Genomic DNA, 27,692 nt, shown 5'->3' on the forward strand with positions numbered 1-27,692 from the left:
TCCAAATCTGACATTGCAACAAAGAAGCAAGGCATAAAAGAGGTGCAAATCAGAATTGTGAGATGATAGAAAGCATGATACAGTGTGTCCTTTCCACCAGTCTACCCCAATAAGCCTGGCAGCACACACTATATGTACATTGCAAACAAGGTTTGTACTGAGCTAATTAATCAACGTCACTAAACAGAGATAGAACTTAGTGCTTGGCAAATATAGTGGGTTAATTTAAAGCAGCTATTTGGCATGTGCAGCTGACAGCTCCTTTCTGGATGTTATTCCACATGTGGTGAACACATTGTTATAGCTATTAAGGGAGTGCTGAGAGGTCTTCTGCTAACAAAATATAATTCCATATTTCTGCAATAACTTAAGAGATGTTCTACTTTTTTCTGATTAGGAAACGGATTAAAGTTGCTTATATTCTGTGCACAAAAGCCTTTGAAAATCGGATACACCGCCTTTCAGCCTGAACATTTGCTGCTCACATCTATACCAGGGGTTTTTGGCCTACATTTCCGTCCATTGCTTACCCTGTTTCAGCTCCTCTGCCAGTGGGAACACTAGTGAACTATTTCTCAATCTTTTTGATACCAGGGACCAGCTTGCTGCCTCCCTCCACTGTGTCAGGGAGATCTCATGGACCAGTGCCAGTCCACAGACCACTTGTTGAGAAACACTGCACTAGTGTATGCAGATGGCTACAGGTGTCAAGCACTATAACACTGAATTTTGCCTTAGTAATTCAGTACAAGAAGTTTCATAAAACTTAAAGCCTATTTATTTAGCTTTTTAAAAGCTGCTTTTGACCCCTTGTCCTCCCCCCACTCTGGTGGAGCTGAATTGGTGGTGGCAACAATGGGAAATTTGGGGCAAAAGAGCCTAGCATATACAAGGTTTATGGGCTAAATCGGACTGTGCCTTTAAAAGCACTATCCTGTGGCAGAAGCATATCGGAAGGGGATTTGGAGTGCCAAAGAGACTTCTGGCTAGGTCAACTAGAATTCCTTCTGGGACTCAAGGGAGAACACGTTGCAGCAGGTGCTCTGCCATTCACAATGCATCATTCATCCTGGCCAGCTCTACTGGTTGGTGTGTGCATAGGGAGTGGAGGAAAGATTGGGTCCTGGCCCCGCTTTCAATCCTGTCTTTCTTAGGGGAGGCAGGTGCTGTCACCAGCTAGTAGCACAACGAACTTGCTCTTTGACCTCACTGTGTGGAAAATTCTTACATCCATTCTCCTGCCCCTGTGCAAACTGGCTTTGGGGATTCCTACATGCGCAAGATCTGCTTTAGCAAACCTTTGATTTGTTTCCAAACTCTCACAAAGTAAAGGACTGACTCAATTAAATGAAAGAACGTTCCTAGGTTCAGAATGTAGCCTAATGGAAAATATTTGTTTCAGAGCAAAGCAACCACTTAGGGTGGGATCCGCGAAGGCACTTAGGCATTGCAACACTGAGCATCACACATTTAGGTGCCTAGAAAAAAAATAATCAAAGGAACACCCCTGTGAACCACAAAGCCTGAGTTAGGTGCCGAGGTGCATGGGGAGAATGAGGTGACTTATCATGCAATCCACAAGGGCCAGCATGCTAGGTAGGGAACTGCCCATGCTAGCCAATGGGCAATGCCAGAGACAGGGATGTGTGCTAAGCTCTGCCTCTGTTTCAGAGACAAGCACCTAAATCCAGGATGCAGGGGACCCCCAGCTCTGTTTAGTGATCTGCGAATGGGAACCCATCTCCTGGAATCAGGCTAAGGTGTTCCTTGCAGGAGTGAGTTAGGGCCGGCCTTGAGCCACACAAGACAGCCTGAGGAAGAGGAGGTGTCACCAGCGGTGGGGGCAGGGCCCAGGCCCACTTTATAACATTTAGCCCAGTGGCCAGAGCACTCACCTGGGATGTCGGAGAGCCAGGTTCAATTCCCCACTGTCTGGCAGACTGGGAGAAGGGAGACCCCTGTTCAAATCCTACCTCACTGTTCTATTGTGGATAAAGAAGTAAGTCATCATTGGGGTCTCCCACATCCCAGAGGAGTTTGCTAACAACTGGGCTAAAGGTGGGGACTGCTGCCACCTCCTCCTGATTCTGAATGGGACCCAATCCAGTAGGCAGTCTTTCAGCACACCTACTGGATCAGACTCCCACCCCCCTGGACTTTAGGCAGCCAAATGCCTGTCTTACCCTGGGTTGTGAATCACTTTGGGGCTCTTGTGGGAGACAGGTGTCCAGATACCTAGAGCAGTGTGCATGCCCAGAGGCAGAAACATAAACGTGTAGGGAGCTTTTACTCTGACAATGTAAGTGTCAAGTGAGTTTAGAAGCCTACCGGGTTTGGTGAGAATTCTGTGGTTCACAGGGGAGCCAAAATTGGGACTTAAGCATGTAAGTCTGGGATTTAAGTGTCTAAGGCTATGTACACACTGACGATGGCAAATTCGCCACTATCAGATCAATTTTTTTCCGCTTTGATTGAGCATGTCTTCACTGTCGCTCAATCAATCCGGAAGTCAATCTAATAAAATGACCTCCCCAAAAAACACAGCTGAGACAGCGCGCTAAAGGGAAGTTACAAAGTCAACAGGAGCTACACAAGCTACTCTGCATAGCTTGCGTAACTCCCATCGACCCCACCAAATTTTGCCAGCAGTGTACACCTGCCCTATGCCTCAGGTTAGGCATCTTAGTACCTTTGTGGATCTGGTCCTTACTGCATGTGTTAGGAAGGAATTTAGAGAATTTGCTTCCTGTAATTGGATATTCATGCTCCTTGGTCACATGAATCCCAGAAAAAACTTGCAAGACAGCTGCATGAATTCTTCTGATGCAAACACTAAGGTGATGACAAAATTGAAGCAGTAGTTGTAACCCCTTTTATGTCTTTCCACAAATATTTTTGCAAACAAATCCACTCTCTCAAATGTTTACAAGAAGCACCTAAAAAGGGGTCACAAACACAAGCAAGAAAGTCTGAGGGTTTTGTTTTTACGAAGTTGACAATACCTTTTGGCAGTATTTATCCAGCTCTAGTAATGAGAGGGAGGATAATACTACCAATAATACCTAGCAATGTCATATAGTGCTTTACAAAAGGTATCTAATTAAGCATCACAAGCTCCTTATGAAGTGTTATCTAGCCTCATTTCACACAGAGGGGAAAGGTAAGACATAATGGCAAACATTAGTTCAGAACCCAGGAGGTCTAGTCTTCTTGTCCCATACTGGCTACTAAGAGATGCTGCATTGTTAAAACCATGCTTGTTTACATTTGCAATCTGTTCTTAATACAAGTCTTGGTTTTACTTTGCTGTGTTATAGCATGAGGACAGCCTTCCAAGTCAACTCATTAATAAATCAAAATGGCAATAAAACGGTTGGCAGGAGATAAATTATTGAACTAAAAGCAATTTACCAGTCAGAAGCAAAACTAAACTACATAAGCCAGAAGCTACTGAACATGGAGTCTGATTTGCCTGAGGATGTTTTTTATTGATGTACTGTAAATTGTCAGTCTAGCGAATGCCAGAAAGAGGAGGGAACATGCTTCTGATCTCTTCATTAAAGCAAGACAAGTAAGGACATTAGTTATATCTCTCAAACAGTGTCCCTTTAATGACATTAGATACTTTTACAAGGCTATGACCCTTCTCCACCCCATTTACCCAAAAGGTGCAATTATTATTGGGGCCAGATGCTTAGCAGATGTAAAGTGACACCGATGTTCATGGAGCTACACCAGTTTACAACAGCAGAGGATCCTAGACCATTGTGTGTTTTCTCTGTAAATTGTGAGCTCAAATCAGTGCTACTTCAGCTCCTATAACTAACCACCTAAGGCATCTTGATCATTATTCACTCTCAGGTGTTGTGCTAGCTTAAATGTTAGCATTTCTCCTTTTGATTCTGTATCTTCTAGTCCCATCTTATTGTAGCATACCATATTTCTAACCATCTGTACAAAACTAACTCAGCCAGCTTGTCAACACTTTGTTAGAGAACTCAGCCGTCCAAATCATCAGTTCAACTTCCTGCACTGGAATATGCACACAGATGAGACATTGCATTGAAAGGCTGCTTTGTAGGTAGGATAGGATGTGGGGAGAGAATATTCATTATTCTGGGAGTCTAAATAGATAGCGCTGGGGAACCTTTTCAGGTCCCAATGGCTGATTAACTAGTGGGATTGTGTAGCCTGCTAAATAAATGACAGTGACCTATTTACTAATCTGTGACTACAGTTTGAACCTGGTTTATATGGCTAGCCCTGGATAATAGTCAGCTCTAGATTTCCTATAGAATGTGTACGATTTAGATCTGTTCTTTTCCCTTTAAGGCCTGTAATTCCATTTACTCCAGTGGGAATTCACATACACATTGAGGGGAAAATACAACACTTCAGTCCAATTGCTAAGAGCAAACCAGTACATTTTATTTTAATGAAAATGTTTTCCTGCTGAAGGCATTATAAATATGTAGCAGTTGCATTAAATAAAATCTTTGGACATTTATGTCTAACAAACACACCACTGTATTTATCAAACATCCCCTCTATATTATAAAGCATGAGTAATACAAAGCCATTTCTTGTACAGTGTCATTCATTCTGCAGTGTCAGAAAGTGCTTCATGGCAGATACATTTTGTATGGAAGGTTTTATCTTTGAAGCTTAATAGATCTCTAATATGCAGCCTCTAATAATGACTTTGCTGACAAGATGAAAGCTGCTGCAGACATTTTGAAGAGCCAATTATTTACTGCACTGTTCCAACTAAGTTGCAATTCACCCCCCACATCTTAAACTCAATTAATGTTACGGAACTGTCTCAAACCCACAAAAGCCAGGAGATTTAGAAGGATTCAACCCTAAGGTGCTGGAGCTGGCTTTCAGCAGCCACTTATTAAAATTCCACCACTATCTTTCAAGGATGTTTCTGGTGGCTTCCCTGACTCAAATGGCAATCATCTGTTCTCTGGATATTAATTTCAGTTTAAAAGCACCTATCCATACTGTTAGGTACCATACAATAATCAATTAAATCTAATCCCAAAATAAAAAGGCACAAACCAACACATTTAATCAAATGTCCTGCCCACTCAGAACTATTGTGAATCCTTCCATACCATCCCTGCTATGGAGGAATTTTCCCTGGAGCTCATAAAAATACTTCTGATTAATATGTTTTTGCTTCTCCCCACACCCCCTGTTGTAATGCATGTGATTGCACCAGATGTCAAGAAAAGAAATGTCCCAAGGGAACATAAAAGAAATGTCCCAAGGGAAGATATACCCAGAATCGCCAAAACTGTCTTCATCCCACTCTCACAGTTTCTAGTTACACAAGGTGAATGCTCCTTGGATATATAGATAATATTGTTGGCATATTTTCAGAGACAAAATCTAAACACTTCTAGCAAATGCACTTGGGCAACAGACATCAGAGCTGAAACCCTGACCTGAGTCAGGCATTACCTAAAAGGTGTGACATCACCATGGTCTTAATATGGGTATGGTCAGTCCTACTGAAATTCAGTTGTAAGAGATGTACAGAGCGCACCTTGATCATGTACGCCTAGCCAGTATCATTATAAACCAGGGAATTTCTAGCCACTAATAGAAATAGTTCTAAAAGCAAATGAACTCTTCATTATGTGTTAACTACTATATATAGTCTTGGCAGAAATTTGATTTAAAAAAAAATAGACAGATAATATCTATGTTCATTTTTAAGCATTTATTTCTATTTTTATAGATTTAAACTTTCCAGTGTGCATAATTATGGGGTTTAAGCATTTTTTTCAATTTCTATCTATTTAAATTTTCACAGCTGTGGGAAATTAGAGAGGGTAGAGGGAGAATCAGACAATTGTTTAATAAGAATAGACATTTATTTCAAAAAGTTTAAAGCTTTATAGCCATTAAAACACAAAAATTGTCAACATCACATGTCAAAATATACAAACTAACTATCCTTAAACCAAACTCAGTTCTCAAGCAGCATTTTTCTTACTTTGCCAGTGTGTAAAATGTTGACTTACTTTCAATGGAAATATTGTTTGTGTGTGTGCAGCGAAATTGACATTTACAAACATTCACCAATAATCTAATCCTTCCAAGCCTACCTATAGCCAAAAAAAAGCAATCACCAATGAAAAGCCACCATTTAACACCACCATATATTGTTCTGAGATCGATATTATAGATATTATATTTGCCTTTTCTGAGGATAGGAAATAACTGATATCACAAGCATGTCAGTGGGGTACTTGTGAGTAAGAGTTGAGCTTTAGTAGTGACCACAGTAGTTAAAGATGGAAAATGCATCTCAGGTCATTGATTCAATCCAATCAGAGACTCTACTGCCGCTGTGTCATATTTTAGCCAAAAGCTGAGGAGGAAACAAGTGTTATAAAGATATCAACACATGCATATCTCCAGATCCATTTTTGGAGTATTTTACACAGAACATTTTCTCTTGCATTGGGCAGTCATTAGAAAGTCACAATATTTAGTCAATCCTTTTACTTCCAAAGGTATTAATCATGCACCATTTAACCACTGGCTTGTCATTTACATTCCTAATCTCTTTCAAATCCTTCTATCTTATTTTCATATAATTTTTCCAAGCCAATTTTGTGCACCTTGCTAATTACACTTCTTCACTATCACACACTGTGTAGCGCACACACATTGAGCTAGAAGGTGATCATTTGCTTTTTTACATATCCAATGAATGACCAGCTATTAAAACACTCAAAATGAATATGACATTACTGTAAGAAAGTCATATTTAATTAGCTAGATAGCCTGTTAGCAACACATGGGAGAGAAGGTTGCATCCCATGGGGAGAAAATGTTTCTACAGATCTTAACAATAAGGATGTGGAGGGGAAAAGGCTTGCCCAGGTTTTATTCCTCTCCAACTAGCACAGAATTTTTTACCTGATCAATTTTTAAAGGAATAGTTATTTGTCCTGACTGGCAATATCAGTGCATGCTGGACCAGCACCTCCTGCTGGCTACAGAAGGATCACAGCCTCTAAACGTGTATGAGCCCAGCATGCAAGGTCCTGGTCAGCAGCAACAAAGTCATACCAAGGTAATGAACACTGTAGATGGATGAGATAGAAGCAGACAGCACCTAAAAATTTAAACACTCACAAATAAATTATTCATAGTCAAAGGAAGAGAAAAGGAAGAGCAAAGAGATGAGGATAAAGAAAGAACTGGAAAAAGGAGGAACTGAGGGAAATAGAGGATTGATTGACTACTGTGATTAGCAATGGGCTAGTTCTTGGAAGTAACCACTATAGCAAAAGCTGCAATCAGAAATCACAGATATGCTTCTAGTGACCTTTCTAGAGGTGAAACTGCAGTCTCTTTTAGGGTACGGACTAAGCAGTCTTACAGTGGACTGGCATCACTTTGAAGCTTGTTCTCTAGAATCTAGCTTCCCCCACTCAGTCTAGTTGTTCTGGTTGCAAAGTGCCTCAAATATGAGTGTAACTGATGCAAAAGTAGGGCTGTAGAGAGCCTGGAACAATAGCTCAGAGAGGTGTGACCTGCCCCATTCATCCCAGCGAGGGGAGAGACCCAGTGTGCTGAAATTTAAATATCAACATTGCTGACTATTTCATTCATCATGTAAGAAAGGAAAGGAAGGGGCACTGCTCTGCACAACTTACTGTTCGTGACCTCTCAGTTCAGTGGGGTTTGGAAGATGCCACCACTTTTCCCCCACCCACTCAAGTCATGAAGGAGCCCAGCATCCCAAGCCCACGGGCACAGTCAAGCCCCACCAAGGGGGAATAATGTTCAAAGAGCCCAGTAGAGCTCAGGAAGCACACGTGGTCTTATTTTGAACAATTTGCACCATCTAATGAGATTAGCATCTCAAGCAGGCAGAGCTTGGAAAAGTACCACCATTCCCCCTCGCCCCAAAATCGACCCACACTGTTTTCAAATTGTCCAATTAAAAAAAAAAATACTGGTGGCATTAAAGCCTGATTTACTAACTTTGCCAATGGCTTCGGATTGCTCTTGGAAGCCTGGACTTACCTACACTGAACCTCTGGGCTACTTGCTTTCATGTGGTAGCAAAGCATTCCCTCAGTTTCTCATTCAAAATGTCAAATGCATTTTATCCCCAAAGCTGTCCGCAGAACTCCTTTCAATATCAGTAAGATACATTTAAGTATTAAATAAAAGTTACTGTACATGACTGAAAAAACCTGCTGTAAACATACAATTTGGCTATGCAAGAAGTTCTTTTCATGGCATATTCTGCATTTGTGTACACCTAACACTTCCAGGCTTTCAGAGGATTGGTGTTTGTTTGTAGAAGCTGTTAATGAAACTTGTTGCTAAATGTGGTTACAATTAGGGAGCTATTAATATGCTGTGACATCAGTCAAGTCAGTTTCCGAGTGAATCACAGTTACAAGCTTGTAGGTGTTCGATAGTTAGTTGTCAAGCTGAAATAGAACAGTGTTAAATATAATCCAGTTCTGTCCTAGTTTTTTTTTTTTTTTTTTTTTGCAGAAGCATTACTGGGCTGAACACCTGCAGGACTGAGGGGATAAGCACTCAGTTTAACTGCTTTTGTCTTGATCTCTGTGACCACTTAGATCAATAAGATTTAAAATGTTTGCTCTTGGCTGTGATTTTACCCATATCTGAAGAATAGCAAAGTTTAAGAAAGTGGATCAACAAATTAGTTATGAAATTGAGTCATGTAAGATGTACTTGTGTAGAGATTTCAACCTTTTTTCTTGGCACCTACTTCAAAGCAAAAGGTACATCCTCACAACCTCATGTGAAAGACTGTGATAACCTTCCTCTGCATAACTGGTGAGTATTATAGCTGACAAGCTCAGATACATTACATCGTTTACAGAATACCAAAGACCAGATCTTCCCCTTCCATTGGGAAACGTCTGCCCCAACTGTGACAAGGTCTGTGGATCCCGGGTAGATCTCATTTGTCACCTGCGGATCCACCAGTGATAACCAGCTATCATTGGAAGCCAGTCATCCCTGAACCACGAGGGATCGTTGATAACCAAAGACCAAATCATGCTTGGATCATAGGTACTGGAACTAGAGGGGCTGAGGATGCTGCTGCACCCCCTGGCTTGACGTGGTTTCCATTATATACAGGTTTTACGGTTTGGTTCAATGGCTTTCAGCACCCCACTATAAAAATTGTTCCAGCACCACTGGCTTGGATTGTACGTGGCTACAGTTGCATGGGTTGACTGAGCTGCAAATCAGGCTGCGCTCCTGACCAGAGCATAGCAAACAAAGGGGGAAACTATTTATGCATACTTTGGCAAATTAGATGGTGAATTTCAGTTCTTCACATTTTCACTTCTTTTGTAATCACTTTTCCTAAATATTCATATGCGCTAATTCCTGTTGGTACGAATGGGCATGGAAAAACTAATCTCAGGCCTGCAGTGGACAATTGTTTAGGGAATAGACAATTTTACAAATTTTAGGGAATTAAAATTGTGGGTGGAAGTAGCAGACTTCCTGCTTTTCCCTGTCAATCTGTCCTAAAAATCTGCTGTCTCTTTGCAGCAGACAGCTGCAGTGAACAGACTGAACACAAAGAGAACCAAATTCACCAGCTAAAATGTCCTTTGAATAGTTTGCCTGGTGTTATTCCCATGTTCATCTGCCTTGGCTTACCATATTGAATTCAGTGCTCCATGACATGTAAGTCAGGCAGAATTTAGCCAGCTGCTTGAGAGCCCATGGAACAGGGCTGACACCACACCATACTAAAGGCTGCATAATGCTTTGCTGTCTTTAGGATGGTTTGAACTGTGGGAGAAACAGAGTTTAGGACTTAAGCTTCTGAACCAGGAGTGTTGCAGATGCAGGGCACTCGGCTCAGAAAGGTGGCGTTTGACTGTTACTAGGCAGCAGATGAGAATTCAGTGGAAACAGATTAAAAACAAGTTTCTAAGAAGCCAACTGGGTGTCCTTGCATTGATCAAAGTGGGCCACTGGGCTGAACCATGGAGCAAAAAAGAGAGGATCTGCAAAGAGCAGAAGTGAGCTCAGAAGAACAGGTCTGATCAGAAGCGCAACTGAACTGCTTTCTTTCTTTTTCAAGCTGTGCTTCCTTAAACCTTCTATTCTTTGCATCATTCCCTTTTCCAAGTAAAATGCTTGAAACCAGATGTTAAAGCTGTGAGCATGATTCCTACCACATAAGGCCATAACTGTGTAATAGTGTAAATGAGAATCAGACCCTGTATTTGCAATTGCATGTCCACTTACCACAGCTCATGCAGATTGGGTAATTCTGTATGCAAATATGTATGGCCAGTTAGATGAATAACTGACTATTTGTACATGCAACTATAATAATTGCACATGCAAATTAGGTGCACATTTGTGCATGCACGGGTTTGAGAAAACTATCCCTTTTTTTATTCCTGCCCATATGAGGCACACACAGTCCACTCCTTTGAGATGAGATCTACCTATTACGCTTCGAGTGCCAGTCATCATGGTATCAGGAGTCCAAAATGAAGTGACAGGTGTCATTGTGTGAAAGGCTGTAGATTGTAACAAAAGGGCCCACCCAAGGAACATCATGCTTATCTGTGCTATACACTTAACAAGCGACTGTGTGCCAGGATTGTAGCTTACCAGTATAATCAGCAATACAGAGAACTGTCTTCCAACAGTCAGTAGTAAAAACACAATAAATGTGTATCTTCTGCATAATGGAAAAAGGCCTGGGACTGTAATAATGGAAAATAAGACCTGAAGGAAATACATAACTACAGAGGAGGATCCAGAGAGTCCTGGAGGGACTTTGTTGTATGCAAAAGTAGCAACTGGATTGAATTATTTATAGTCAAGATAAAACACTGATTAAGAAATGAATGAAACCGGGAGAGCCGTGTGCAAAATTCTACCCAAAGACCTCAGGCTCCTGTCCAAAAAAGAAAGCCTGATAATCAACAGTGTCAGATACAGCTGACAGATCTCACATAGTAATAGCATTAGAGATCAGACCCCTACAAGGCAGCATATGGAAATCAGCAGCTAACCCTCTACAAAGAATCCTCAGGACTAAAAGGATTCGATCTGAAACATGGCTTGAATGTTTCCATAAACTGAGCGATCTTGGAGCTGCACATCAAATAATTGTGAGATAGGGCTCCAAATGGCCAAGGCTCCCAGGTACACAGCAGATATTTTACCTAGTGGCCTGACCACAGACCAAGGGTCATTTTAAAAGTACAGGATAAAAGAGAAAGAACAGCTGTTCTTAATAAAACGTGATAATCACTGTATATATAACAGGAATGCCTTCCTTAGTAAAATCACTTGTAAATCCAGAGGAGGCTTCTTTTTTGAACTCAGTCCCATAGCAATCATCAATATGCCCTCACTAAAAAAATACCATAGGATTACCATGCAATGTTTAAGGCCCCACATGGGAGAAGAAAGTATAGCTTGTGCTGATATCACAGCATAAGAACAGGTACCATGGGATTTTTACCGTTGCCATGGAAATGTCCTCATACTGTGTAGCATTTTGACACTGTCTGTTTTATTACAAGCAGCAACTATGAGGCAATCTGCAGAGCTCACATAAAGTGGCTGTTAGAGTTCACCACAGTTATTACTGCAGCTGACAGCCTATTCAAACTGTCTGGATGTTGGAATTTGACCAATCGGGCAGCAATCTGTTCTAAAGTGCACGAGGAAGCTTTTTAACAGAAACAGTCCCATAAATCTCACAATGATCGATTCATTACCTGCCAGACTGAACACCGAATTGTTTATCTACTTTCCGCATTATTTTTCCTGGTTTCCAGAACAACATTTGAAACACACTTCATCAATGTATTTGAATTATTGTGTCCAAGTCAAAACTTGCTACTCCAAATGAATAGTCCCATTGGCTTCAATAAGATTCTTCACTTGAGAAAGGGCTAAAGGATAGCAGAATCACAGAAATGGAAAGGATCTCGAGAATTCATCTAGTCCAACTACCCGGGCTGAGTGAGGACCAAAACCTAAACCATCCCTCACAGGTGTCTGTCCCATGTTCTTAAAAACCTCCAATGATGGGGATTCCACAACTCTTGAAAACCCTATTCCAGAAGTCAACTACCCTTTATAGTTAGGTTAGATATTGAGAACAAATTTTTATCTACCTTGCTGCAGATTAAGCCCATTACTACTTGTCCAATCTTCAGCAGAGATGGAGAACAATTGATCACCACTCTCTTTATAACAGCCCTTGATATAATTAAAGACATATCAGGTCCCTGCTCAGTCTTCTTTTCTGAAGACATTTTAAATATGCCCAATTTTTTTAACCTTTCCTCATACATCAAATTTTATAAACCTTCTATCATTTTTGTTGCTCTGACTCTCTCCAATTTGTCCACATCCTTCCTAAAGTGTGATGCCCAGAAAATGCACAGTACTCCAACTGAGGCCTTACCAGTGCTGAGTAGCGTGGGTCAATTATCTCCTGTGTCTTACATACAACACTCCTGTTAACACAACACAGAATGATATTAGACTCTGTTGCAACAGCAACATGTTGTTGATTCATACAATTTGTGAACCACTATCACCCCCAGATCCTTTTCATCAGTACTATACCGAGTCAGTTATTCCCCATTTTGTAGATGTGCATTTGATTTTTCCTTCCTGCATGTAGTACTTTGCAGTTGTCATTACTGAATTTCATCTTGTTGATTTCACACCAATTCTCCAATTTGTCAAGGTCATTTTCAATTCCAGTCCTGTCATCTAAAGTGCTTGCAATCCCTCATCAGCTTGGGGTCATCTGCAAATTTTATAAGCATACTCTCCACTCCATTATTCAAGTCATTAATTAAAATATTGAATAGTACTGAACCCAGGACTGACCACTGTGGAACTCCGCTAGATACATCCCCCTAGTTTGACAAAGAACTATTGATAACTACTCTTTGTGTATGGTCTTTCAGACAGTTGTGCACCCTCTTTATAGTAATTTAATCTAGACCGCATTTCCCTAGTTTGCTTATGAGAATGTCATGTGGGACTGTGTCAAAAGCCTTACTAAAATCAAGATATATCATATCTACTCCTTGCCCCCATCCACTAGGTCTGTAACCCTATCAAAGAAGGAAATTAGATGGATTTCTTGAGAACAAATCATACTAAACCAATGCTGACTATTCCTTATAACACCAATTAATCTCAAGTTTCTTACAAATAGATTAATAATTTGTTCCAATATCTTTCCAGGTACTGAAGGTAGATTGGCTCGTCTATAATTCTCTGGGTCCTCCTTTCCCCCCCTTTTTGAAGATGGGTATTGTTTACTCTATTCCAGTCCTCTGGGACCTCAGCCATCCTCCATGAATTCTCAAAGATTATAACTAATAGTCCAGAGACTGCTTCAACTAGTTCCTCAAGATACCCTAGGGTGAATTTTGTCAGGCCCTGCCAACTTGAATAAATCTAAGTTATCTAAATATTTTTAATCTCTTCTATCCCTATTCTCACCTGCATTTCTTCCCCCTTGTTAAGATTTAATTGTGTTGAGTATCTGATCACCATTAACATTTTTAGTGAAGCATAAAGCAAAACAGGCATTAAACACCTCAGTCTTCTTGATGTCATCAGTTATTAGTTCTCCTTCCTGGCAAAGTGGAGGACTACACTTTCCTACATCTTTCTCTTGCTCATAAGGTATTTAAAGAACCTCTTCTTACCGCCTTTTTTACATCCCTTCCTCCATGTAACTCATTGTGCCTTAATCTTTCTAATTTTGTCCCTACAAGATCATGTTATTCTTTTGTACTCCTCCTTAGCAATTTGTCCATGCTTCCACTTTCTACAGGATTCATTTTGATTTTCAGGTAATCAAAAAACTTCTGATGAAACTATGATGGCCTCTTCCTATCTTTCCTTTGCATCAGGATAGTTTACAGTTGTGCCTTTAATACTGTCTCCTTGAAAACCTGCCAGCGTTCATCAATTCCTTTATCCCTTAGATTTTCTTCCCATAGGACCTTACTTATCAGTTCTCCGAGTTTGCTTTTTTGAAGTCCAATGTCCTTATTTGGCAGCTCTTAATCCTTCCTTTCCTGAGAATCATGAAAACTATCATTTTATAACCACTTTCACTCAAATTGGGTTCTGAGTTTGCTAGTTTGGAGGGATCTTTTCCAAAGTGCTTGAGGGAGTTAGGTGCACATCTCTCATTGACTTTCAGCAGGAATTGGATGGCAAACTCTCAGCCATTTTTGAAAATCCTATTCCCACTCCTCCCCAAAAACATTCAAAATAAACATGGCATAATTCCTATGGTCTGAAAACATGGCTATGTCTTCACTGACAAAAAGGATGAATTAGCTGTCTTACTGTGAAATTTTTGTAAAGACCATGTGCTCTAGAGTTTTTACCTCAATGTAATAAGTCAGGGTAAGCCTCAAGTAGGGCGTATATGAGTTGACCTCAACTAGCTACATAGAGGTAAAAAACTATCTTTGCCTTTTCTCCACTAGGATCTTACAGAGAGAATGCTAATGCAAACTCGCTCTCTTGCCATAAAAACACAGCCAAAGCCGCCAACAACTTCAAACCACATGCAAGACTGGGGCCCTATGGTATTTCACATCAGTTAACACAGGGTTTCAAGCAATGGCACTGTAGCATACAAATGACTGAGAGACATAAGCGATTGGCTGAGCCATTCTACCTTGTCTATAATAATCCTACTAGGCAGCAAGTGAGCTGTTCACAGCAGCCAAAAATATAATCTTATAAAAAGCAAAAAGTCTTTCTCCCTGTCTTACTTCCCTAGCAATCCTATCCAAACACAAATACACAAAAAAGAATCCATGTGAAAAACTGGTTCAAGATTTTAATGCCTTTCCCCTAATACTGTGATGTCTTTGTACGTATCAACACAGAGAAGGAACCCTGAATAGAGGGACCGTGATGGAGCATATGCCCACACTGGCAAATAAAGGGTTGATAGGGAACCTGAAAGCCAATAAACCCATTCTGTGGCACCTGAAGTGGAGAGAGCTAATAAAGGATTAGACCCTGCAGGGGACAAACAGACTGGGTGGTTCCTATAAAGGAAGGACTGCAAGACCAAAAGGGGAGAACAGAGTGGAGAGCTGCAGAAGGGAATGTATACCTTGGGACTGACCTCGAAGGGAGAGGGCAGCAATAGCAGGGGTGAAGGGGTTCCAGGCAGCTCTCAGGGAGACTAGCTGCTCTGACAACAGAGTGGGAAAAGCTCCTCAGCAACAGACTGGGAAAAGCTGCACGGAGAGGCAAAATTCCAGGGAGAGAGGACTGCAGAACAGTGCCTGTCTGACAGACTCCTGCCAACAGACAAAGGGAGGAAGCAGCCCAGGGAATCAGAAGTTGGAACATGAGAAATGGACCCTAGTGCTCATCAAAAGGCTCCTGGACTGGAACCCAGAGAAGGGTGAGTCTGCGTTCTTCTACAATCCCTTCGCAAGAGGGGTGATCTAAGCCTCAGGAGTAAAGGGGAAAAAGACTATTGCTGAAGGCTTGCTGCATGATCACTAAAACTTAGTGTTTCATCTGAAATTTTTGGTTACCCCAGAAGGGGTGAGGCTCACCAGAGGGCTGAATCTCAAGAAGGAACCGAACACAGAATGGCCTAGTAACTGCGGATGAGGTGACAAAAATGGCTGCTATTCCACAATCAGCCATCAGGGGGCACACCCAGCCAGCAATGGAACCTTCTACAGTCTCCTCTCCACAAAGGGTTCAGGGTTCTGTGAAATGCTCAATCTCAGCATAATTCTGCCATCGATGAAGTCAATGGACGGTTTACCATGGACTTTTATGGGGCCACTGACTTCAATGGGAACAGTTAGGCTAATGTTGAGTGTTTCTGAACATACAATCCTACAGCGCCCTTCCTTTGTTCCCTGGGATGGCATCACATGATGTGTCTAAACGTCATAACTCAGTTATCTATATGCAAATCACCACATATGCTACTAGTGCCTGCCTGGACCACAAAAAGTAGCCATGCTTAACTATGTTGGTGAAACAGACTGGGATCAGCTGATATAGCATGGTTTCTTCTTCCCTAAGTACATAGAACCATGGTAGAAAATGGTCTTAATCCTGGTAGATACTTAGGACGCAACACAGTTAACATGTGTTGTGTCCATAGGGCAGCTACAGAAGTTACAATATATTCACAACCTACGTTTAAATGGATTTACTTTGGCCCTGGCTGACCTATAAAAGGCTTTGCCCTTCACCACCACTGAACTCTGCAATGGGCGCAACAATTGTTGGAAGAAAGAAAATCTATGCCCACACTGGTCCAGGAGCTGTACATGGATTCAGTTATGATGAAGTGTGTTTTAACACTAGTGTGGCAAGCACAGTGACAAGGTCTAACCAGTCTATTGAAATGATAACTACAGATATGACATTATGAAACTGATGTGCATAACACAGGCCGTAAAATGACTAAGCTGATTGAGAAGCACAGAAGCAAGCACCCTTTTGGCAGGTTCTTTGGGAAGCATCCATCCTAATACTGCTTTCTCCATACACTTCTGTTCTTGCCACACCAAATGCAGTTTTAGTTCAGGTCCATAGAGCGTAGGAGGTTTTCAAGGATTCTGCAGTTAAAAGCTGTGGGTGCTGCTGGTGTGCAATGTTCCTGCTGCAGAATTCTCTTCCTTTGGCTGCTGAGACATTCCATGAAGCAAAGCAGAATTCATAAGGCCTGATCACAAGGCACCTTAGAAAACATTTTCTATTGTATATGTTTATAGAATCATAGGAACGTAGGGCTGGAAGGGCCCTTGAGAGGTCACTAAGTCCAGTCTCCTGCTCCGAGACAGGATTAAGTATATCTAGACCATCCCTGACAGGCTTTGTCTAACCTGCTCTTTGTTGAATTCCCTTCATTGGGAACTTTTAATCTCCCTGGGTAATCTGTTCCTGTGCTTAACTATCCTTAGATTTAGGAACAAACTTCTAATATGAAGCCTAAATCTCCCTTGCTGCAAACTACACCATTGCTACATGTGCTACCCTCATCGACATGGAAGGATAACTGATCACTGTCTTCTTTATAACAACCTTTTACATATTTGAAAACTGTTATATCTCCCCTCAGCCTTCTCTTCTCTACTCTAGACTAAACATGCCAATTTTTTAAACTTTTCCTCATAGGTCATGTTTTCTAAATATTTTGATTTTTGTTGCTTTTTAGATTCTTTCCAGTTTATCCACATCTTTCTTAAAGTGTGCTGTCCAAAACTGGACACAGTACTCCAGGTGAGGCCTCACCAGTGCTGAGCAGAGCAAAACCATTATCTCCCATTTCTCATATATGGCACTCCTGTTAATGCATCCCAGAACATTTGCCTTTTTCACAACAGCATCACATTGATGACCCATTTTTAACGTGATCCATTATAATCCCCAGAACCCTTTTCTGCAGTATTGCTGCCTACCCAGTTCTTCCCCATTTTGTATTTGTCCATATGATTTTTCCTTCCTAAGTGAGGTGCTTTGCACTTGTCTTTATTGAATTCCATCTTGTTGATTTCAGACTAATTCTGTAATTTATCAATGTCATTTTAAATGCTAATCCTGCCCTCGACAGTGCTTACAAGCCCATCCAGTTTGGTGTCATCTGCAAATTTTTAAAAGCGTACTATTTACTTCATCATCCAACTCATTAATGAAAATATTTAATAGTGCCAGACCCTAGACAGACATCTGTGGAACCATGTTTGACATGTCCTTCCAGTTTGACTCTACACCGTCTCTGCACTACACCACAGTTAAAGGCAGCACTAGCTTTTGTGTTTCAAGTAGTATTTCTCCATATTTTATTAAGGCAACATAGATATGAACATGCATTTCTGTAGGTCATAAAATATTTTCAATTACAGGGGGAAAAAAATTTGAAATCTTTCTCAACCTACTATAATCTTTAAGGCGCTGATCACTCAGAGCATTTTACAGGCAACTGGCATTCTGCAAAGCCAGCTGAGTTCTTTCAGTGTTTGGGGAAGATGGCATAACAGGGTAATGGGGCTCAGACAAAATGGGGAATTGGCTGCTATTGTGATTTGACTGATTTCATTGTGGCTGGATTTTGTTTGAGGGTGGGGCTACAGAGTTTTGTATTATTTGTATGTGTGGTAAGCAATAACAGGACTCCCAGAGTCTTTATATGGGTGCCTTTTTATCATTTTACAAATCCAAATAAATAAAATGTGCTGCCCAATTATTGTGCCAGATATATTGTCAAAATGTGTGTGCAGCTGTGTGCCTAATTTGTGCACACTATATGATCCTGATATCTGTTCATAGATTATACACTTTAGATTTCACTCATTCATTCAGAAGGCAAAACAGAACCTTGAATGAATATCACTTTGGTAGCTGTACATTCAAAGTCTGCTAAATAGTTAGGGTTTCTATTTTTCAGAGAATATTTTTAGCTATTTGAGTTTTACGTAGATGTCCAAAAATTGGGGGTTGCAAGGCTCTGTCTTTGCACATACTGTAATGAGTAATGTATGTTATAAATATTACATGGACCAATCAACGAGTAACACATTAGTATGCTTTAGAAATCACACTCTGGTAGTCCGCAGGACTGCTCTGCGTAGACAAGCCCTTAGATACAAGTAACAATTTTTGGTGTTTTGCCAGCGTTTATTGGATAAATATCTCTTGGGGTTTTTTATATTAGGGGTGTTTTATTAATGTTTATTGAATAAATCCAAAAATCAGAAGCTATATAAATAGTTCTGAGGAGAAGACATTCCTATTTAAATGTGGAATTGGTGCTTTAAAGTGCTCTGTATGCTGCTGCAAGACAGATGTCTGTGGAAGACAAGCTAGCAGTAATCACAGCCCTGTGTAAATCCGTCATATGCCTAGTCAGATTACAGTCTGACATGTGTTAGAAATGTACAAAAAGTTTTCTAAATTAAAATGCGCACACTTCTAATCTAGCCCATTGCCCTCAAAAATATAGGCAGCATAATTCATAACTTCAAAAAATAATTGTACAACTAAATTATTCCTCAAAACAACTGGCCCAATTAAATCTAATTCTTCTCTACACAAAGCAAATACATACATTCTGTCAAGTGGAGATGTTGAAGTAAAGTAGTTACAGCATTTCAAAACTCGTCCTCATGTAGAAACCTGACAGAGTAAAGGATTTTTTAGCTGAGAGAACTGTGCTTTAGAATTAAACATTGCATTAGAATTAATTTTACATGAATTAGAAGTGACACGGAAACAGTTGCTCTTAGTTAGAAAAGTTTTCAGGAACAGGATCTATTTAGAGTAAATTGACAGCAAAACGATCCATAAAGACACATCATGGAGAGAAGGGTTTTTCTTCCCCCATGCTTGGCAGTTCAAAAGATTGTGTTTATTCAGTATTCTTCATCTTCTGTACAGGTCTCTTTAAAGTTTATTAGTACTTTTCAAACATCTACATAGTGTGTAATAGGTACAGATGGACACTAACATAGCTAGGCTGCTATAAAGGAATTCTAAATGAGATTTTCAACATTGTAGAAGCTCAAAAAAAATTGGCAAAACAGTTGGAGCATTGAGGATTCTCTAGTATCCTCAAATATAGATTTTTTGGGGGTTGTTGGCACTTTTGAAAAGTTGAAAAGAAATTGCTTTGGGTCAGACAAAAAACTCAAAAAAATTTGAAATTTTTGGCAAATGGAAAAATTGAAGGAAAAATGGTTTTGGGTCACATGAAATGTTATTTTTAGATTTTGGGTATTTTTAAACATTATCGAAATGTTTAAAAATAAAATTAAAGGAAACTTCAAAACAGTCATTTCAAACTGAAAAAATGAAATGTTTAGATTTTTCAGAATTGAAATGAAATGAAATGTTTAGATTTTTCAGAATTTTTTTTCTAAAACAGACAAAAATAATTTGGCAAAATCAACACAAAATTCTGAATCTGCATTTTTTGATGAAAAGGGTTTCAATCTAAAACTTTCATCCAGAGCTGGCTAGGCCTATAAAGGGGAGTATGCTGCAGGCAAGTCTGTGCACATTGGAGAGCTGCAGGAGGAATTCCTCCTGGTGCATCTTCTGGGTCAGTGCACCTCTGGATTATCCCCAGTGCAGGCCAATGCCTCATAGGCATGACTGAGCCCATAGTTAAGAACTGGCTTTGCATGTCACTGAAAACATTTGAGATTTTAAAATTACCATTTAGTCACACAGCTCACAGATGTTCTCACTACCTCCTACATACTATTACCGTAAACACAGGGTACCTGTATAATAGAGCATTGACCAATTACACTATAAGAAGCAGTTTATGGGGTTCTCCAAAACTTTCCAAGGCAATCTAAGAGAAGCCAAAAACAGCCCATATGAACTCAAAAATGAACTTTACATTATGGAATTCACATTAACAAACTTAATTAGCATTCTCTATAAAAGTGTGCTCAACTGCAACACAGTACTGCAATTGAAAATATCAGTGAGAATTTGGAACACACAAAGTTTCTTTTTATTTCATAATTTTACACATTTTAATGTTTAACAATACAGAGAAAAATCAGCTGATCCAACCCAGACAAAAGATGTTACAAATTTCTCCACAAGCCCCCAGCAATTACATTACTCCAGTCCAACATGTCTTAATTCTGGTTTCACAGATCCATTCAATTAACATTTTCATTTAGCTTCTCTTCAAGCGCATGCTGATAATAGAATAATAGCAGTCACTCCTTGACAGGGTGTACAAATGGCAGCACAGTATTTGCTTGGACCTGAGTGTCTCAAGAAATGGATAACTCTACTGCTTTCTTTGCTGGCATCTATGTGGACAGGACTTAACGTTTTGGAAAACAGTTTGACATTTTGACAGTGGCAACCATTTTGTCTCTTGGTCACAGCTAATTTGAGTATTTTATTCCACCATCAGCAAGTTTTATTTTTAACTCATGTTCATTTGCTTTAGTTCACTATTTGGCAAGCAAGGCTCTTGCAAACAGATTGCAACATGGATATAAAGATACATAATGTTTGATTTCAGCCAATCCCAGGAAAAAAATTAGTCATGTTTTAGTACAAGTAAGATTTGTATCTTGATATTAATAAAAGTATGCACTAGATTAAGGCTCAAGTTTTCAAAACGATGAGCATATAAAAATGCACCCATGCTTATGCACTTAATTTGCTTGTGCTGTGACCCTGATTGTGTTTGCAGTCAAGGTAAAGGAGCATGCAAACGGAGGCCCCGATCCTGCAAGTTACTTTATGTGTGCATCTTAGACTGCTGTTACCACAGTGAACTCCACTAGCTTCAAAAGGCATCCAAGCAGGTACAAAATGTGAAAAATTCAAGTTTCACTATTATTTCTTCTATTTAGCTCTTTTTGGTCTATGGCTCTATAATTATACAATGATCAGAGCTAAGACAGACACTTCTACAAATTATAATAATGATATAGGTCCATCAATAATAAAGAGCCCTGTTTTGAAGTTCTTGCCTCCACTGATGTGGATGGAAATTTTGACTGAATGAGGACTACTTGCCTTGGCCAACTGAAAGCACAAGAAAATTACATTCATTAAGTTAAACAGACTTGGTAACCCATAGTTCTTATGCTATTTACTGTAGACACTAATTTATCCATGTTACAGCACTGCTGTATCTTAATGGTGAGCAGATCCTGTTACTTTATCCAGCTACTGATACCATTTAGTAATGAAAATTTCAGCACCGCTTCCTTCCCCCACCGTTTCAGACCTGTGAAACCTGTAAGAGATCCTACATGCAGCAGGGCATATTTGCAGGTCAGTCAATACCCCTGTTCAGGGATGGTTCAGTTGAGAGATCAGTTTCCTTATTAGAAGTTCTGCATGTCTATCTACATCTTGTGGACCTACCACTTTGCCCTTGCATAGACTATGGACTGAGGCTCTTTCTGTATCCATTTCACCACTGAGAAGTCAGTGGAGGCTTTGAAACATCAGAGTCGTGCAGCCTACATGTGATTGGCATATTGGCAGACACAAGACATGTGAAAGCAATTAAGCTGATGCCAAGACCATGGACAGTGAAGAAAAATGAGGCCCAAGTCCAGGAGGGGAGATCTTCTCCAATTAAAAGCATTTTAAAAGATTACCATCTACCAAGTTCAAAATCAGGCCCCTTTTCTAGGCCAATTTTAACTTTATCCAATCAGTTGAGGCTAGAAATGCAGGTGCCTTAGGAAGTTTTAACCTTGATCCAGTAATGCCGTTTATATTTCCACTTCATTCTCTGCTAAAGGCTATGCCAGCTCTAGAAAATTTCCTTCCCAATCTGACTCAAGTCAGAAAACTTGATGGTGATTTGGGGTCAAGGGCCTTCTTCCTTTCACAATACAGCATATCAAATTTCCTTTAAACTTTGCCATTTATTAATTTCTCTTCTTCCTCATTAAGTAGATTCCCTTCTAGCATAGCAAGATTCTCATCTCCAGACAAAATGAACGATACACTTCTCAAAACTGGATTGTTTGCTCTGACAGCGTTCCTCCGTTCTTCATATCCTGGGGTCACTCTTTTCTGTTCCACTGCCATCTTCTACAGGTGATATTTTGCCAAATGCAGTATCCACTACCCTGTGCTGTGTGTCGGATTTCCTTTTTTCTTTTTTTAAAATTAGAATTCATAATGTAATCAGATTCAGTCAGTATCTTGTGAATTTCTGAAGCTTGCTTAAATCTAAATGTTAGTCTCATGTTTGTCACAATGTGATTTATGATTTCTCTATTTTCCACAAAATAGGTATTGTCCTACAAAAATTATTATTTATACTTATTTGTATTTTTGTGAAAGATTGCAAAAATCCAAAGTGTCACATTTTTTCTTTCGGAAACCACCAGTAGATATAGCTGCAGTGTTCATAAAAATATAAATACAGATTCATATTCCAAAGTAAGGGACCAATATTGCACATACTTATTGCCACATGTAATGCATCCTACCTACCCTGAGGAGTTCCACTAAGAGTAGTTCTGAGTAGTTCCATTAATAAGTGCTCCTGTGATAAGCGTTTGAAGGATGAGGCTCTAACTGAAGATTTCATGAATTCATAGGGAAATCTTTGTATCTTTTTATAGGCTGGAATATTAACATTCATGAGTGATTGTTCAGGAATGAGATTAAGTAAATAAAATTCTGACTACAACTATATTTCTTTAGATGCTGGAATAGGAAGAAGCATTCACTTAAAGTGTCAGTCTTCTCAGACCCAACAGGGTCAGCCCTTCAGTAAGGAAATACTGTTCAAGTCCATCTGTCAGGTTCTTGGGCTCCAAAGTGTCTCGCTAGAAATAATTTCTGAAGCAATACTGCAGACTTCTCAAAGCTCCTGTTATTGGCTTGTATGGTCCTCCAGCTGTCACACTCAAATTGACTATGAAGAGCAAATAAATCATTTGCTGAGATCTCACACTTCTTCCTCTTCTATGCAGGATTTTAAACATACTAAAATATCTTCAATTGGAGGATGCTAAAACCTCCTTCTGGTCCTCTACATACTGACAGTCAGAAGTTAATCACTTCTGATTTTTACTTATTTATTTTTTACTTTGATTCCTCTAAAAGCGATCATTTTATATGTTTGACATCTAACTTGCATATGTACCCATCTATTCTTGCAGGGAGCTGCACATCTTGGGATGAATTTACAAGACAGGTATTTGAAAGATGCAGCCAAGATGGTAGGTATTAAAATACCCATGTGCCTCTTAAGTAACAATCTCCACATTTGTTACACAAAAAAAGGATTAAAATATATTACTAGCAACTGACCTGGTGTGTCCAGTACAAATCATTACACATTTTCATAATCAATTGATGGGAATGAAGAGCTTGTTTATACCCTACTCCTTATACATAATCTCATTTTAATACATCCTTTTCCCACTCAGCTTTTGTGCTGTCTATCATGCTGCCCCCTATAGCCTGGAACGCTCTCAAAGACTCTCTCCTCTTGTTCAATCCTACCTCTTGAATTTCTCTCACCTTCATGTGTCTCCCTTTTAGTAACCCTTTCTCCAGAAACATTCTGTGTTGTCTGGTTTACACTATGGGCCAGGGCAGGGACTATCTTTGCAAATCTGGATAAATCACTGCATCAATTCTAAAAGGAATGTTTAAATGTACCAGTTCAGTGTATTTAATTTTAAGAGTGCGTTGTTCACATTGAAAAGCACTTTCAGCTTGGACAGAATGTACAGAAGAAGATGTCTTTTCTGTTTAAAGTATTGTTATCCACCATCCTCTCTGGAAGGCAGTTAAGCATAAGAGAAGGATTAAGACTTGTGCCGTTCATTTGTAAAGACACTGAGTTAAATGTAAACCAGAAAAGAGTGAGTGCAATGTTTTATGCAAAAATCTCTCTTTTTAATCCCATCACCGTAAACCAGGATCTTAACCCCATGTCTCACTATATACACAAAATGTGCTGGGGCGCTGGGTAGCCATTGGCAGATGGTTTAGAGAAATCAATCAGCAGATGAGTGTCTGTCACACCTCAAACCCCAGCTGAGCCAGGCAGGGCTAGAGCTAACACATCAAAATCCCACATTCTCCTGCAAAAAAACAGCCATGTCCCCCAAATCTTCTAGCCCTTCCACCCCCATGCCCAGTACAGTCAGTCACCACCTGCACTCACTGCTCATTGGCGTCACAGCATAACTCAAGGGTTGGTGAGAGACATTTATAGCTATCTTCTATCTATATCTATCTATATTATATATACACACACACACACACACGCCATGCAACATGCTAGAAACCCCACTCACTTCCTCTCTCTGGCTCTCTCTCTCACACACACACACACACACACACACACACACACGATGCAACATGCTAGAAACCTCATTCACTCTCTCCCTCTCCCCCCATGTCCTCGAAGCTGCCTACCACCTATTTATGTCAGGTCTATCGCGCCCTCCCCCATTAATTCATTCCCTAACCCCCCACCCAGCCCGCTCCCATTCACAGCCCCTCAGCTCCCTGCTCTGCCCCAGGCACAATCTCCCGTAAGTCTCTCCCCAGGCATCGTCCCCCCACCAGGGCCAGGCTCTCCCCATGGGCACCCTCCTCAACCGCCCTACTAACACCCCTCCAGCGCTCCGGGCTCCTCCCGCCTGGCGTCCTCCTCTCCCCCTGCCCCACCGACTCCCTCCTTACCCGTGTCCTCCTCGTCGAAGCTGTTCATGCAGGGGAAGTAGATAGCCAGGGCCTCGAAAGAGGCGGACAGGCTGAGGCGGCTCTGCGAGCGCTCCATGAAGAGCCCGGGGCCGGGGGCGCTGCCGGGGGCCTCGGCCGCCGCCTGCGGCTTGGCCAGCTTCGACGCGCCATTCTTCACTCGGAGCACGGCCCGCGGCGTCTTGGCTGCTGCGGGGGCCTCGAGGAGGCGAGACGGGGACGACGACGACGACGGCGGCGGCGGGGCTCAGCCCCGCCCGCGGGAGGCTGCTGGACACCCCGGGGGCTGAGGTGGGGAGCGGGGCTGAGGGCGTTGCTCGCTGCTCCGGGCACGGGCGGTGGGCAGGCAGGCACCTGCCCCTGGGGCGCGAGGCGGGCAGCGAACGGGACGCGGGCAGCTCCTAGCCCGCCGAGGCGGTGGCGGTGGCTGTCTCTGGGGCGGATGCCGACAGGCTGGAAGGAGACACCGGCGGCGGCTGCTCGGCTTCTGCTCGCCGCCCTCCTGTCGCTCCCGAGGCGCGGCTCCCGCTTCCCCAGCGGGCGCGGCTGTGTGCCCTGGCTGGCGGGCTGCGCTCGCCGCGGCTGCTCCCGGCTCCCCAGCCCGCCCGTCAGTCACTCACTCACTCAGCGGAGCGGGGCGGGGGCTGCCATGAAGTCATCCTGGGAAGGCAGCGGCTCCAATCACAGCCGGCGGAGGGGGAGCTGCCTGCGCGAAGGGGGCCGAGCTCCGCCAGGCGCTAGGTTGGCACCCGAGTCTGCGCCCCCCGCGCCCGGCTCCTCCCCGCCCGCCTGCCTTCTCCTCTCCTCGGAGCGCTCACCTGGGCCGCGCCCGGCTCCTTCCACTGCGTCCTGCCAGGCTGAGCGGCTGGGCAAAGCCAGTCCTTGCTCCGCGCTGGGCCGGGGGCCCGCAGCCCTGCCTTGCACAGGCTGCTTTGGAGCAAGACGCGCAGGGGGCTGGGGTCCCTCAAAGCCCAGCATTAGGGGCTGGGGAGCGTAACCCGTAGCTAAAGCCACTGGACACGAAGGTGGGGACCAGCCGAGGGGGAGCTGCTCCCCCGTGCAGTGCAGCGGAGCGGCAGCGGGAGCTCGCTCTGGTTTCAGCCGAGAACGGAGGGCTGAGCCCCCTTCACGTTAACCCCTGGGTTTAGCCCCAACTCAGTGAAGGACCCAACTAAACTGCGTTGCTGATGGCTCTGGATGATTATCTTCGGCAACTCTGTGTGCGTCCCCGTCCCTCCATTTCTCCCTCTTTCCCGCTGGTCACAGCTAAGGCTGAGGTTTCTGCTGGTCCGGGACTACTTGAGGCCAGGGATGGATTTAAGGATTAGGCTTCAGTGGGCAAATACATTGAGGGGTGGCTATCATGAAGCTCAGGGGTACTGTTCCGCAGGGACGGGGGTAGCTGGAAATCAGGAGCAGCAGAGCCGGAGAAGAAGGCATAATGGGAGCAGGAGATGAGGTTGGGAGGTAATGTCGCCGGATTTACTTCTCTTGTTGGCCAGGGTGTGGTGAGTGGGTCTGACTCTCCCCACACAGTATTCTGGGTATTAGCCTCTCTCTAATCAACAGAACAGCATTAACTCACCCACCTCCTGCAGTTCATTCATCTTTCTTTCCCATTCCCCTTTATATTCCGGTAGATCTCACCTTCCCTTTCCTCCCTGTTTTTTCTTCCAGTCTCACCCTCCATCCCTTTCTTTCTCCCTTTCCCTAGGGTGGGCTGTCTCCCTTATTCCCCTTTTCAGGCTCTCCTCTTCTTCTCTCACTTCCCCCTTCTGCTGTACTCTTGATGCCCTCTTCACACCAGTGCCACTCTCACTGGTGGCAACAAAATGCAGCTGTTCCACATTTCAGTCATTTGTCACCCACTTTGATCGCTTGTGTCACGCTGGGCACGTTTGAAAGCTGAAGGGTATGTTCCCAAGCCAGGAGTGTGTATTTGAAATTATTTTTGTTCTCTTTCCTGTGAACTTTCAAATCATGGAGAGGGCAATGGCAATTTATGCCCATAAGTGTGTGTTTGAGGTTTGTTCTTACTCCCCTCTCCACAAGCCAAAGGGGAAGGGGTAATGTGGGAACCTGCAAGCAGGAAGGGTGGGAAGGAGAGAGAAGGGGGTGGTATAGATCAGGGCTGGCTGGGGCAGCAGCACATCAGACTATAGGAGTACCCCAAACTTTGTTTGCTAGGGGTTTGGGCCTAAGCATGATATTGTCTGTTACCCCTTGGCTCTGCTCCTCCCTAGCTCTCTCTCTCTCCCTCTCTCTTTTGAAGATTCCATTGCCAGCCCCAGCACATCTGGCAGCCTCTCTTCTAGGCCTAGGTCCTAGTTAACTGCTGTCTTAGATGTAGCGAGCCCTCAGAGCTGGAAAAGTGATCATGAATTTTTCCCTACACTATATTTTATAGTTAAGATATTACC

General features: G+C 42.1%; 1 protein-coding gene across 1 annotated transcript in view; it reads right to left on the reverse strand.

Moving 5' to 3' along the window:
* RIMS4 (regulating synaptic membrane exocytosis 4) overlaps positions 1 to 25,868 on the reverse strand; it is a 70,375-nt gene extending 44,507 nt beyond the window's left edge. Inside the window, exon 1 of the mRNA XM_067554359.1 lies at positions 25,255 to 25,868. Coding sequence (XP_067410460.1) covers positions 25,255 to 25,351 — 97 coding nt within the window. The 5' untranslated portion in view covers positions 25,352 to 25,868. The remainder of the gene's footprint in view (positions 1 to 25,254) is intronic.
* Positions 25,869 to 27,692: the final 1,824 nt, after the last annotated feature.

The sequence above is a fragment of the Emydura macquarii genome, unplaced genomic scaffold, assembly GCF_026122565.2.
Source record: "Emydura macquarii macquarii isolate MOO-44397 ecotype Brisbane River unplaced genomic scaffold, CSIRO-AGI_Emac_v2 contig_1483, whole genome shotgun sequence".
NCBI lineage: Eukaryota > Metazoa > Chordata > Testudines > Chelidae > Emydura > Emydura macquarii.